This window comes from Podarcis tiliguerta (assembly GCF_965153285.1).
Source record: "Podarcis tiliguerta genome assembly, chromosome: 1".
Classification (NCBI taxonomy): domain Eukaryota; kingdom Metazoa; phylum Chordata; class Lepidosauria; order Squamata; family Lacertidae; genus Podarcis; species Podarcis tiliguerta.
In genome coordinates, this window is record NC_139534.1 from 95289281 (window position 1) to 95302997 (window position 13717).

Consider the following 13717-nt stretch of genomic DNA (forward strand, 5'->3'; position numbering starts at 1 on the left):
CCCGACTTCCCTCACTTCCATTCTTTGATTTCTCTGAGAAGGTTCAATTCCATTCTAGAACTAGGAATGTCCCCTATCAGAAACCTTGCAGAGCAGCTGCCAGTCAGTGTAGACGATACTGAGGTAGATGAACCAATGGTCTGGCTCAGTATAAGGCAGCTTCCTATGTTTCATAGCTTACTTATATATGGCAGTGCTAGTTGAAGCTGTACAGTCCACCTCTGGGAGAGTTGCCATGACATTCTGTGATAATACTGAAGGAATGCAACAACGTTTATGCTATTTTGCAATCTCCCTTTAGTACAGAGCTTTCTTTTCCTTTTTAAGTGGTTGAGGTTTTAGTATGCTGAGGTGGAGCTGTTGTTTTTTAAAACCAAACCCAAATAATCTGCAACATATCTTTATTTTGAAGAATGGCCCACCTGAGCAAACATACTCATAGGAGAGGTTATCTCACATCATTATTGCTAGCTACTCCCAGATTGTTGGCCAGTTAAGTAGAGATGATGTTAGTTTATGCTTGTCAGACACAAACGGCAGACTAAGCCATGTTTCTCTCGCAGAAAGATTCTTGTAAAATGCCAAACGTTGCAGCTTTCATCTTTTTAAAAAAGAAATTGTTCATACATAGCTTCATACATTGATCTATTCCTGTATACCAGAGACAGGTTCTGTTTTCTAGTATTAGCAGATTTTTTTATTTAACAGAGAGCTAGCACAAGTTACCGTATTTTTCGCCCTATAGGACGCACTTTTTCCCCTCCAAAAATGAAGGGGAAATGTGTGTGCGTCCTATGGGGCGAATGCAGGCTTTTCCTGAAGCCTGGAGAGCGAGAGGGGTCAGTGCGCACCGACCCCTCTCGCTCTCCAGGCTTCAGGAAGCTCTGCGCAACCCTTGGGAGACCGGCGCGAAGTTGCGCCGGGCTTCCGAGGGCTGTGCAGAGCTGCCTGCAGTCCCGGGCTTCGCGTAGCTCTGCGCAACCCTAGGGAGCCCGGCACATTCCGAAGCCTGGGGCTCCCGCCGGGATCCCTAGGCTTGCGGATAGCAGGCTGTTCTCGGGGCTGGGGTCAGGGGAAGCTCGGGCTTCCCCCGCGCCGGGGGGGGGAAATATTTTTTTTTCTTTATTCCCCCCCCCCAAGAAACTAGGTGTGTCCTATGGGGCGGTGCGCCCTATGGGGCGAAAAATACAGTAGGTGCTGAGCTAGATTGGGACCATGCTATAAGGGAAGGAGGGTTTGCCACCAGTGTTTCTCAACCATTGGTCCCCAGCTGTATTTGGATTGCATTAGTACCTCTTTGCCATCAGAACCAGGGTAGATGGGACACATTACTGCATTTTTTTGTATTTTGCTATTTATACATAGTGCATTGCCCTGATGTGATAATCTCATGGTGAAATCACTGCATTGTATCTTACTGTGTGTAAAAGAAATGAAAGAATTGATTTCAGGAGGTAATTACCATAGTCAGAACAACCAATGCTCATGGCTTCTAGGTGCCATTGTCACACAGAATGGGTTATGTACAGGCCAACTGTAGACAAAGAACCCTTTGCATGTTGACATTTTGCACAGTGCTCAGTGGTTTCACAAGAGCCACTTGAAAGTAGTGTGGAAAATGTAGTGCATGCAGAATATGCCTGCTCATTGTCACACAGAAGATCAGTGGCTAGGGCTGTGTACACAGTACCAGCCTAAAATGCGACGGCCATTCCTTTTCTCTGTTTGGAAAAAGCTGATTGGGAGCATCAAAACACAGTATTATATATGAAACAACAGGATAGACAAAGGAGAGATATGGATTGCAGCCAACCTGTGTCTCCCTCTTCCCAAACCAGGGGCGGGAGTGCACAGGATGCTGAGTAAACAGGAGTGTGGACACAGCCTAGGAATTGGCTTTAGTCCTTGTGATTTCCGTGGAATTTGCTGCCACACAGGTGTGCTTTAATCTTAATGTCAGGGGCACAAGATTTCATGGACATTACAGATTAATAGGTGCAAGAATATACAGAAATAAATGTTTTGTGCATGTACTAGAGGAAATGTGACATGTTTAGTAGTTCAGATTTCTTTGTATTCTCACCTACTGTTTAAAATATTAAAAAGTAATGATGGGATATAGTGAATTATTTCAAGCTTTTTAATTGGGATGTTGTATGGTATCCATTGCCCTTACATCTTTAGCTCTGTTGAAATACCCTAGCTGGTCTGCCTGTTTATATTTAGCCAGGCTAGTTGTGTAATCATGTTTTTGGCAATCGATATATATATGTGTTATGTATATAACAGCATGTAGAACAGAATTAGAAGCAATTATTGTAAACCCTAACCAAAGCAGAATCTGAAACAGACTAAAGTGGCAGTTCTGCCGAAGAGTTTAGGGAGTGAATAGCTATGTCTACATGGGATAATTTGTGCAAATAGAGGGATTCTCCAGGAAGGCAATGATGGGACTACTCCGAAATGTTTTAAAGGTGGCTTGCACATGAATGCAGAATTGTTAAATTAGCTTGGGGCACTTTTTGCAGTTTGCTTACCCTTTTGCAACTTTGCTTGCCTATTGCCTTATTATTATTTTTTAATCTAAATGACACGTGCAGTTACAGTTCAAATCACTGAGCATTCATTTTCATAATAAAGTCATGGATGATGCAGTCGAGATTCCTGCATTGCAGGAGGTGTGACTAGATGACCCTCAGGGTCACTTCCAACTCTGCAATTTGATGATTCTATGAGTCTAAAAGTTCCATTGAGTTCAGTGAGACTTACTCTCATGTAAGTGGGTATAGGATTGCAGCCTTGGAATCTTTGGATGTAGAGCATTCTAGTTCTCTTAAGTAAGCAAGCTGCTCTTTAAAACGACTTTTTCCATATTTTATAGAAACAAATCCTTTTGACAATCACAATAAAAGCTCTGAAATGCCTGAAGTATTTCCTTTTTGTTTTTTTACTTGAAATTTCTTTGTAAGAGAGCTTCCATTGAGCCCAGCATGTACATTTTGAAGAAAACTTTTGGTTGCTGAAACTTAACTAAAGTCCAAAGCTGCAGCCAGGGTCGCCAAGTCAATTTTTACCTAATGAGCTTTTTTACCTTTTTCAGTATTTCATGTGTTGCTGCTGCTGAAGGTCTTTCAGCTTGTGGTTCAGAATAAATTCCACTCTTATTTGAAAAGTACACGCCCTTTGCACGTGGTTTCATCCACATGTATACATCATATGAGTCTTGTAATCAGCATACAAATGAAGTCTTGATTCTTTGAACCCTACAGCTGATGAAACTGTTTGCAAAATTACCCTAAAGCATGTACAGCATTTCTGTGAAACACAATGCTGGTTCCTACAAAGAAGCCATTGCACCAAATCAAAACTTCATCTAGTTAGCTTGCTGCTGTTGTATCCCATGAATTTGCATAGCACAATTAGGAAGGTTGTTATTGTTGCTGATTATTGTTGTTGACAATTGTCGCTCTACTTTTCCTGAATATTTTTTAGCTTTGTGCGGAAGCATCACCAGTTGCAGTTCCCACATGCCTTGGTCTTTTGTTCCTGCTTTTGATAATTTTATCTATACCTGTGTAATATATTTAATCTGGAGATAACAGTTTATATAACTAAGTGTGTGGGCTGCAGTCCACAAAAGCTTGTGCTGGTCTTTAAACTTCTACAAGACTATTGTTTTTGATGTAACAGAGTAGACTCATTCAGGTTTTCAGTACTGAACATGTGAAAAGGTGTCTAGAACACATGGACTGCCACAACCTTCTGTATACTGATATGTGTGCTAGCAGCATGTGATTGCCACCAGTCTGAACATGGTCTAAGTGTGTACAAATGTATGTATCTGGGCTCCCTCCACAGGGAGGGAAATTTCATTGATATGTATGTAGGTCCTTGTTGGCCTGAAATGAATTACACCGCAGTCAGGGAAGTTAGTTGGTGGGAGCATCAGTGCCTGGGTGCGGTCTGTATGTTCGGAATCTCCTTTTACACATTTGATAACACTTTAGTACCAAACATCTGAATACACTATTAACACAGCTACCTATGTGAATTAGTTGTGCTTGTTGCTGAAATATTATTTTTGACCTCTGGCAACTCGTGCAACATATGGGCAAACACACAGAAAGAGCTCCCTCTTGTGTTTCTTCCCATCCTCGTCCTGTGCCACTAGGAAGTTGCATCCGTTCAATATAAATCTTATTCCAGGCCTGTTTGCTTTGGTGCAAACAGGGACTTCGTTTGCATAGCTGCTAGCCACATGGAGGAATTATCTCCATTCCAGTCTTAGTGGAAGAATAAAGAGATAACCCTCCCCTTTCCTTTGCACTGCCTTCACAGTGGCTCCCCTGTAATTAGTTAAAGGAAATCAATACATGTTGCTGCCTGCTGTTTGTTAAGTGTGCATCTAGTTTGGCCCTGAGCTTCTGGGAAGAAGTGTAGAAGATTATTGGTAATAGAATAAGAGGGATCAACAATTCTCCTAGGCTGATGCACAGAATCTTTAGTGAGAGTGGAACTGATTCATGGCCCTTCCTTTCTTTCATCTGTTTATATCAGTGAGAGAGCTTTTCTGCTTTGTTATTGTTGGAATATTGCTGGATGTTTTATTTCTGGAGAGTTCCTATTCTTAAAACTGCACAAATGGCATGCCTTAGGCACATTGAACCCTATGAACTAAACTGCAGGTGACAGGGTGTAACAACTAAATATGTTCTTTGCTGATGTTTGTTCAAACTAACAAGGAAAATAATAATAACTTGCTTTTGAAACAAAAAACAAACACGAATTAACTGTGTTTTGGAAATTCCCTAAAGGTATTTAGTATTGATTAAAGAAAAGCCCCTCTTAGCCCCCCCCCCTTTTTTTTCTTCCAATGGTAATTTCATGCTGGTAAGCTGGAGGGGAGGTTTTAGCATCTGCCTGCACCTTTGAGTAATAGGGTATCTGGTTAAAAGAATATGGGAGGAGTTGCTTCTGTCCTAATGCCCAGGTGGGGGCTAAGGGCACAGCACAGTTTCACCTTAGGATGCCCCTATTTTCATCGGAGAAATGTTGGAGGGTATGCACTCCTCAAGACAGGCAATCCCACAAGGGGCACTCCTATTTTATGTAAGTCATAGAGCCTCTCCACCCCCCACCCCGCTGTTAGGGTAACCCAGAGTTTACTTGTGGTAGGTGGGTCAGAAGTCAGTGGTGGTACCCAATGCCTATGCCAAACATCTGACATCTGTAATAAAGCTGTGGCCTTATTTGATCCCAATACCTTGTGTTATATCTCATTATTCTGCAACAGGGATGCAATTTTATGACGTGCCATCCCATTTTAGATGGCAAGATGTTAAATCCTCTCTAGGGCATATATCAGTTGCTTATTGAAACTGGAAAAGATTCAGCAGGTCATTAATAATGCCTATTAATGTAACTGCACATAATTATAACACTTTTTAAAAACTTGATCCATAAATCCAGTTTTCCCCAACTTAATAGTTAGAGTCAGTGCTTTTCTTCTAGGAAAAAAAGTGTCAGTACTCACCATGAAGTAGTTATAGTAAGTGCCACACTTTTAACCAGTTTGGGGGGGTTGCCAGTACCCTTGAGTACCCCCCAGGAAAAAGTTAGCGTAAGAAAGGAACTGTCTTGCCTGCATTGCTGTCCTCTAACAAAGCCAGAAGGCTAGGAGAGTTGTTTCTGTGTGCCCACGCGCTCTCTCGTTTTTGTGTAGGGACTATCCACACAAGGAACCAGCTCCCTGTTAGGTGCCATTGGCGTAATTGGAATTAAGAATATGTCGCTGTGCAGCACTTATAAACTCCATGAGAAACTCCACTGATTTTGTTTATAATCACTGATCATTTTATATCTTATAGCTATTTAAAGTTACATGCACCCACAAGAACTGCAAGGAATCAAGAGCAAAGAAACTATTATAACAACCCATCTCATGTAATTGCTACAGCCTATAAGGCCACTCAGATATATAGGGAACCATAAACTGTTTGGTGCATTGTATTGCTGCAGAGTAGGTTTGACGCTTGAAATAAAGTTTCAATACAAATCTCCTTATTATCAAAGTTGAAAGCTAAACTGCTTGCGTGACTACACGTCTGGTATATTTACTTGCCATGGAAGGCATATACTAAACATCTTGATACTATTAGGAACATAGAAGCATAATTGTTTTTATACAATGTATTGGCTCTTCTTCCAGTTCATGTTTGAATAAATGCAAGAACTGTGGTATGCTCCAAGATCTTCAGAAGATTTACATGATTCTCTCAGTTCTTTGATGCTCAGAGGAAATTGTTTCTTAAAACTTAAAACTAGAGTCTCAGGTTCTTGGGCAATCCCTCCCATCCCCTCACTGCAGGAGAGAAAGGAAGGTCTGATCCAGGCTGTGCTGAGTTTATTAGACTGCAGTAACTCCCTGCCTCCCTCCTGCTTCTTCACTGGCACTGGTATCAAGAGAGATACTACAGTCAAATAAATGTGGAACAGCCTGGTTTTGGCATTATCTCTCCATGGTTAGAGGCCAAGGTATTGCGGGCTTGCAAGACTTCAATCAGCTGGGATTTTGCCATAGGTAGTAAGGTCTGAACAAACGTCCTGTCTTTGCAAAAAGCACAGAAACAATAGACAGGCAGTTTAAAAAGCACAAAAAACCCTCATAAGAACCAGCAAGAGAAGACTGTAAAATCAACAAGGAGCCTCTTTGTTCCCCACCCATATGTATTGCAGCGTAAATGCTATCCAGATATAGAAATGGCTGTAGTGATGTTTTGGAGACTGCCTAATTGCAATCATAATGATAAAGAAAATTCTTGGCTTAGGACCTTCTTTAAATATCACTTCTGTTATCTTCCTTTGCAACTCACACTGTTTGAAATGTGTAAATATTTCTATGGAATATTCACAAGTCCTCTCATCCAAAACAAATATTATTAAAAAGGAAACAATGTGATAGAGGGGAAATAGCACAAATGATTAATGAGTGAGTTTTCTGGAATTGATAAAAGTAGGGTGTCTTGTCTTACCTGAGCTGTCTGTTAAGGCAAAGCCACCTTTTGATACAATCCATTGTTTAATTTTTTAAAAAAATTACTACTGGGATGCGTAGTGTCCAGCCACAACATATCGTGTCTCTAAGGGGTATCTTGTATGGATATAAATGGTCAATTATACTAGAAATTGGATGTGTCTTTTATTATATTTGTGTTCCTGACCACTTGTTGACCTGAACTGGAATGAAACTGGACCAATTTCAGAGCTGAACAGGAGTGTATTGACTTCATTCCCTGATGCTCACTTTTGTTTTCTGCATATATGTTTTTGGCTGACAAAACATGGACTTAATGTACGCTGAATAATGGCATATTCTTCTCTAATGCCAGCTTTTAAAAATTATGGCTTAATCCACGAGTCTTCTTGCCAGTTCACCTTTCTTTTCTGGTTTTTTTTTTTCCCCAGATCACAAAAAAATAGTAATGTGGTTTCACATACAAAAACCTGGATGGAAAGAATAGGAAGGTGGGATCATGGTTGCCTCAGAAGCATGGCAACTCTACAAGTCTGGCATCAGCCACACTAATAAAATCCAATCCAACGCTGTTTTATGACCTTGAATTTATGTGACTGCTGAAGATCAAAGGGTTTCTGTCCCACTGGACTACAAGGTCTATAGTTCATGGTAAAAAAAAGAAAGAAAACCTCATCAAAAAGAACATTTTAGTTGTGAGGCTTTTCATTTTAATCAGCTACAGCAATAAAAGAGCTGCGAGGTGTCCAAAAACATTCTCCAAGATCAGAGACAATCACCCTCTAGTCCACACCGTGTTCTTATTAGATCCAACCACTCTCATTTGACCACACCATTGAACCTTCTGCTGCTACAACTTGTTTGGCATATCTTTTTATCTTAGGTTCCCCCCCTCCCCACTTCTTAACACAAAACTTGTCAGATCGCAGTAAGATTAATGATGCAAGAAGCCTACTCATTAATATTAAGGTGCTACAATTTTCTCAAGATAGAACTTCATTGTAATTGCCTCTCAGAGGCAACAGCTGAAATAAAGTGTGCATTCTAGGGTGTTGCTCTCTCTCTCCCTCTTGCTAGAGAATCAAGTCTCATTCATTAGAATTAATAGTCGTACATTTGAAAATAGCCACTAATGTCACTGACTTGTGAAGACTGGTTGAAAAGCAGAAGAGTTATTTTGAACCTCAGCATAGCAGAAGACTTTGTGGCATTGCTGTACTTATTTCCCCCTACGGTTCTTCCTTGCCAGGCAAGAGTAACAACCTGCCACAGAAAGAGCTTTTTAAGCCCTCCGTCTTGCTTACCTGGCACTGGGATGGTCACTTAAGGGCCCTTGGACACTCTCAGAGCCCTTGCACATCCTCCCCAGAGGACCAGTAAGGAAGGTGGCGCCTTGCTTACCAGCCTTTGGGCACTAGGGTTCTGAGAGCATCCCAGGACCCCTGCACGACCTTCCCAGAGGCCAGTAAGCAAGGTAGAGGTCTGCTTACCATCAGGACTCCATCCATTCACTACAGTCATACCTTGGAAGTCGAACAGAGTCTGTTCCGGAAGTCCATTTGACTTCCGAAACATTTGGAAACCAAAGTGCGGCTTCTGATTGGCTGCAGGAAGCTCCTGCAGCCAATCAGAAGCCACGGAAGCCCAGTCAGACGTCCGGCTTCCAAAAATAGTTCATAAAATGCAACAGTCACTTCCGGGTTTGCGGTGTTTGGGAGCTGTTCTAAGCTGTTCTAAAACCAAGGTATGACCGTAATTTGAAGACCCCCGGTGGAGGATTCGCCCTTCCAACTGCAGCCTCCCCAGGTGCTACTTCCCACACTGTACTAGAAGGCTCTCCAGCCCTTCTGGAGCAAAGGGGAAGAAGGAGTTGGAAGAAATCATTTTGCCCGTTCTCCACTGCAAATATTCTGTACTTGGAGTTTTGCTCTCTAGAAGTCTAGATCCAGATCCACTGCTGCGTATGTAATGTTTTAAATCAAGCAGTTCCATATATAATATATATGCTTCCGCAACTTTCCCCCCGAATAGTATTTTGGTAACCTTACGCTTTCTGTTAATCTTCCGTTGCCACATCTCCTACATGTAATTGCATCTCTCATTCACTCACATGCACATTTGGATTCCATAGACACCTCTGAAACAACACAAATATTTTAGTGTCCTGGGGATTTTTGCATGTGTCATGTCTTGAATTATATTATTCTCAGTCCATGCATTGGGAATAAAATGAAATGCTTGTCCTTGAAGACAATATTAATGCAGCATATGAAACAGATTATGATGGCTGAGGTGTCTCGAGAAAGGAATTTTGATTTTTAAGCAAATTGGCATACAGTATTTCGTTCTTCCAAATATCCTTTCATTGTTAAGCCTCTGATTGTAGTTGCTGAAATTTAAAACAAATGTATTCTTTGTTCAAGGGTTTATGTTTTTTTCAAGGCCACCAATTTTGGGGGTATGCACAAGTTGTATTGTTGTTGTTGTTATTTAATCTGAAGTGTGTGACAGCCCAAGTGTGTTATTGCTGTTTCTGGGTAAAGAAAGAAGCAGCTGTGAAAATAAGGAGAATATCATGCAAAAAGCCGAATAGTCTATGAACCTCTTTGTCCCTCCCCTACATTTGTTCCTTTGCCCGAAAAATATTTGTAGGTATATATATAATATTTATTATCAATTCATTACTTCATGTTTCTGGTATTGAGCAATGAAACCATTTTCTTCATTAGTTTCCCTACTTGCTTACTTTATGTACTGCTTAGTGCTAAAACAAGCTTCCAAGCAGTTTACAAAGTACAAAAACCATTTGCACATACGTGACTATATGCTTGTATAAATAAAACTTCAAAACTGACCCCTGCAAGGTCTGATTCCCCGTATAAAGATACTAAGAAGACTCATGTTTGCATATTAGTTTTGGGAGAGCGTGTTTTATTTTCAGTAGTCATGGTATAAGAAAAACAAAATAGAGACTGCTCCCAGGATGTAGATGGTTGAACAGCTTACACAGGCAAGGGGAGGGTCTCTCTACCAATGGTAGACACTAACTTGTCTTTCAGGAAAATAGGCTTGCAGACCTTTCCCCTCCTCAAAATCTTTCCTCAAATGGCTATTGCTAGCACATGTATGCGGACCTCAAACTGTTTACCAAAGAAGCGATAGATGATGATGATGAGAGTTAGGTGTATTAGGTTGCCATTTGCATCCCCTCCCCCAGCAGTCTCAACAAGCTTTGCTGGATTCTTGTCCTTGCCTTCTCCATGAAGAGCAAAGGTTAGGGGCTGGGAACTGTACTAGTGCTGCAAATGTCCACAAGGATCTCCCAAGACAGGCCAGACTTCGTTGATCTTCTACATCCAGGTGCTCAGGGTCCTTCCCTGATAACTCCCTTTCAGGGCTGCTCATACTTTGTTTTGATGAAGTCCCCTGCAGATTATTCTTTGTCACTCTCCAGCCTGATTTCTAGTCTCATTTCTGGTGTGTGGTTTAAATGAATAATAAACAATTTCTGTTAATTCCCAGAAACACAGACTGTGACAGAAAAATTCAATAACCAACTTGAATGTCATGATTTTGTGAGGCTTTTTTTCTTTTTTAAAAATAAAATACATTAAAAATGTAAAAAAAAATATTGAAAAGAAAGGCCAGGCTTGAGACAGTGACAGCAATGATTGTTCTGCCCCTTCCGTACAGCAGTTCTTATGATGATGGCAGCTTCCCCTCAACAGTGTTACCAGATTTCCTACTATTTAACAGCTCCACAGTGGAAGCAGGGGAGACAGCTTCTTCCAATCACTGTTAATTATCTTGAATCCCCCCTTGTTAACTCCTAAAATGGAATTGTCAGTGGCATGAATCCCTGGTATAGAAGTAGTTCAAAAGGGAAAAAAAAGGCAGGACCAACAGTGTACAATAACTAAGTTACGTACCGAGATGTAGGCGTATCCTCCATGAATTTGTCTATCAAAGTGTGCTTATGTAGTGGTATGTCTCTGAATCCCAGTTGATGGGAATTGTAGGTATGGGGGATGTGTTGTTGTGCTCAGGTCTTGCTTTTGGGCTTCCCATAGGCATCTGGTTGACCACTGTGAGAACAGGATACTGGACTAGATAGGCCACTGGTATGTTCCAGCCAGGGCTCTTCTTAGGATCTTATGTAGCTTAGCATATACATTTTCCTTCTTACGTGTAACTTGTATTGCTTTTCACTGATGTGAGTCAGATAGGGCTGGCCAATATATCGATATATCATCTAAATCTGGTTTGAAGTCCATTTCATTATATATACCGGTTTCATAATTTTTGACTAGGCCATATATCGCAAATCATGATGTGTGTATTTTGTTGTGCAAAAATCACAATGTGGGCAAAACTGTGAAGCCAGCCAATGATTCTCAATTCCTGCAACCCCTGTTAACTCTGCCGGCTCAACTCTCCCCTGGCTCCTGCAAGAGGCAGTGAATCACAAGAGCAGGAGCCGGCAAAAATCACAATGCAGGAAAAACTGTGAAGCCAGCCAGTGCCTCTACATACCTCCATCCTTATTTCAGACATCGTGATATATGGCAATGTTTTGCTGGTAATATATCATGTTGAAAAACAGATATTGCCCAACCGTAGTGTCAGACCTAATTTCCCTCTTAGGTAGTAAGACAGTGTCACTATAAGTGATTGCAGGCATTGCACGCAATAACTAAGGCAATTAAGGCTGCAGTGCCATACATACTAAGTAGGTCCCTGTGAGTTCAGTGGGATTTATTTCTGAGAAAGCAAGCACAGGCTTGCACTGTACGTTTCATGGCAATTGCAGTTATACTTCTTAAACGGAGACTTTTCATTATTTGTTCACAGTCCGAGTTTGAACTCAGGGTCTTTCATATTCGAGGAGAGCACGCGTCATCCATAGCAAAGCTTGAGGAAGTCATTGCAAATTTGGAAAATGAACTGGAAAATACATTATACAGGAGGAGCGAGGAAGCAAAGGATGCCTGTGTATCGACTGAAGATGATCACCCACCAAAGACATACAGAACTGTATGTATACAAACCGACAGAGAAACTTTTATAAAGCCAAGTGAAGATGAAAGCCGGACAGTCAAAAATAACCAAACAATACCTAAAAAGCTGACTATACCTTGTTTGAATAATAGTGTTTCACTCACATCGGACAATAATGGCCATGCCTCAGGGAGTGCTGTATCTCAGATGTTTCCACCACCACCACCGCCACCGCCACCTCTTCCTGGTTCAATCCCTCCACCCCCAACATTATCACCAGGCATGGGATCTCCCCACCCTCCTCCTCCTCCACCTCCACTTCCTGCAGCTTTTGCAGGTCAGTTACCACCGCCTCCTCCACCTCCCCCACCAGGATTTTCTCCATCAGGAGCAGGTCCACCTCCTCCTCCTCCACCACCACCACCACCACCTGGATCCAGTTTCCTTTTCAGCAGCACATTGTTATCAAGCCAAGGTCCTCGGAAGCCTGCCATCGAACCCGCCTGTCCTATGAAGCCGCTTTATTGGACCAGAATACAAATACAAGACAGCAGGTAAAGTTATGCTTCCCTGTTATTTTGAAACGTATAGTGGAAACCTGTATGCAGTATTTCAAGACCAACTAAAGCAAAAAGAGATTACATTGCAGAAATATTAAAAAAAATACTCAACTCAGGTTTTGTTTGTATTTTGAAATGTAGATTAAAAAAAAAATAGGGTGGTTTACTGCTAGGGAGTAGCCTTTTTCAAAAGTTCCATCATCTGTCTAACATTCTTGTTCAGAACCGTGCCCTGTGGCACACACAAATAGGGTAATATGACTTGACATGCAGTATTTTTAGTACTGCTAGAGGCATGAGTTACAAAGAACCTGGTCCTTGAGATACTCTGCCGTCAGATTAGCTCATATGATAATCCTTAAGGGCCTGAGACACAGCGGAAGGCCATTGGCTTTCCAGTAGCCTATATCACTGCCATTCAGATGCTTGACTGCTCTTCCTGCTATGCCAATTCAATGCAGCTTGGTGGTACATACAAAGAACTAGTGGAGTTGAGATAGTCAACTTTAGCCTGCTTCTGTATGAACCACATTGTAGGCCTAATACCTGTGCAGTGGCAGCAGATAGCCCCAAACATAGCCCCAAACACCGACTATGGGGAGTCCTGGGTTCCTGAGCACCCACAAATTTTAAATGAAGGGGCTGCCCCCCCCCCCAGATTCCATTTGGCCATGTGTGCATGTGTTCCATTTGGCCATGTGTGCGATGTGATGATGTGGCTTTCACACAGCATGTGGCACATCAGCATGCACCAGCAATGTGTGCGAGTGACGTCAGCATGCCATGGGCATGCCAGTGTGATGTCAGCACACTACAGGCATGCCAATGTCACACGCAGTGGCTATCATGGGAGCAAGGCGGCACACATGTCCCCAACAGTGGATGTGTGATCAGTCCTAGTCAACCTTTGGTTCTAGCTCCTGCACTTTGTTTGAAAAGAGAAATGTTATGTTTCTCTAGGCTAGAACAACACTTCTCACATTTCCCTAGTAAGGGATCTGGTCCTAGTGGCATCATCAAAAGCCAGGGCTTTACAACACAATCCTGTGCATGCCTTCTCAGCAATAATCCCCACTGTCTTGCACAGGACATCAGTCCCAGGGAGGAATTCAGTATCATATTCTTA

General features: G+C 41.9%; 1 protein-coding gene across 1 annotated transcript in view; it reads left to right on the forward strand.

The window, feature by feature from the left end:
* Window positions 1-13717, forward strand: part of FMN1 (formin 1) — a 109681-nt gene that overhangs the window by 27174 nt on the left and 68790 nt on the right. Inside the window, exon 4 of the mRNA XM_083449758.1 lies at window positions 11885-12585. Within this exon, the coding sequence (XP_083305884.1) occupies window positions 11885-12585 (701 nt within the window). The remainder of the gene's footprint in view (window positions 1-11884; window positions 12586-13717) is intronic.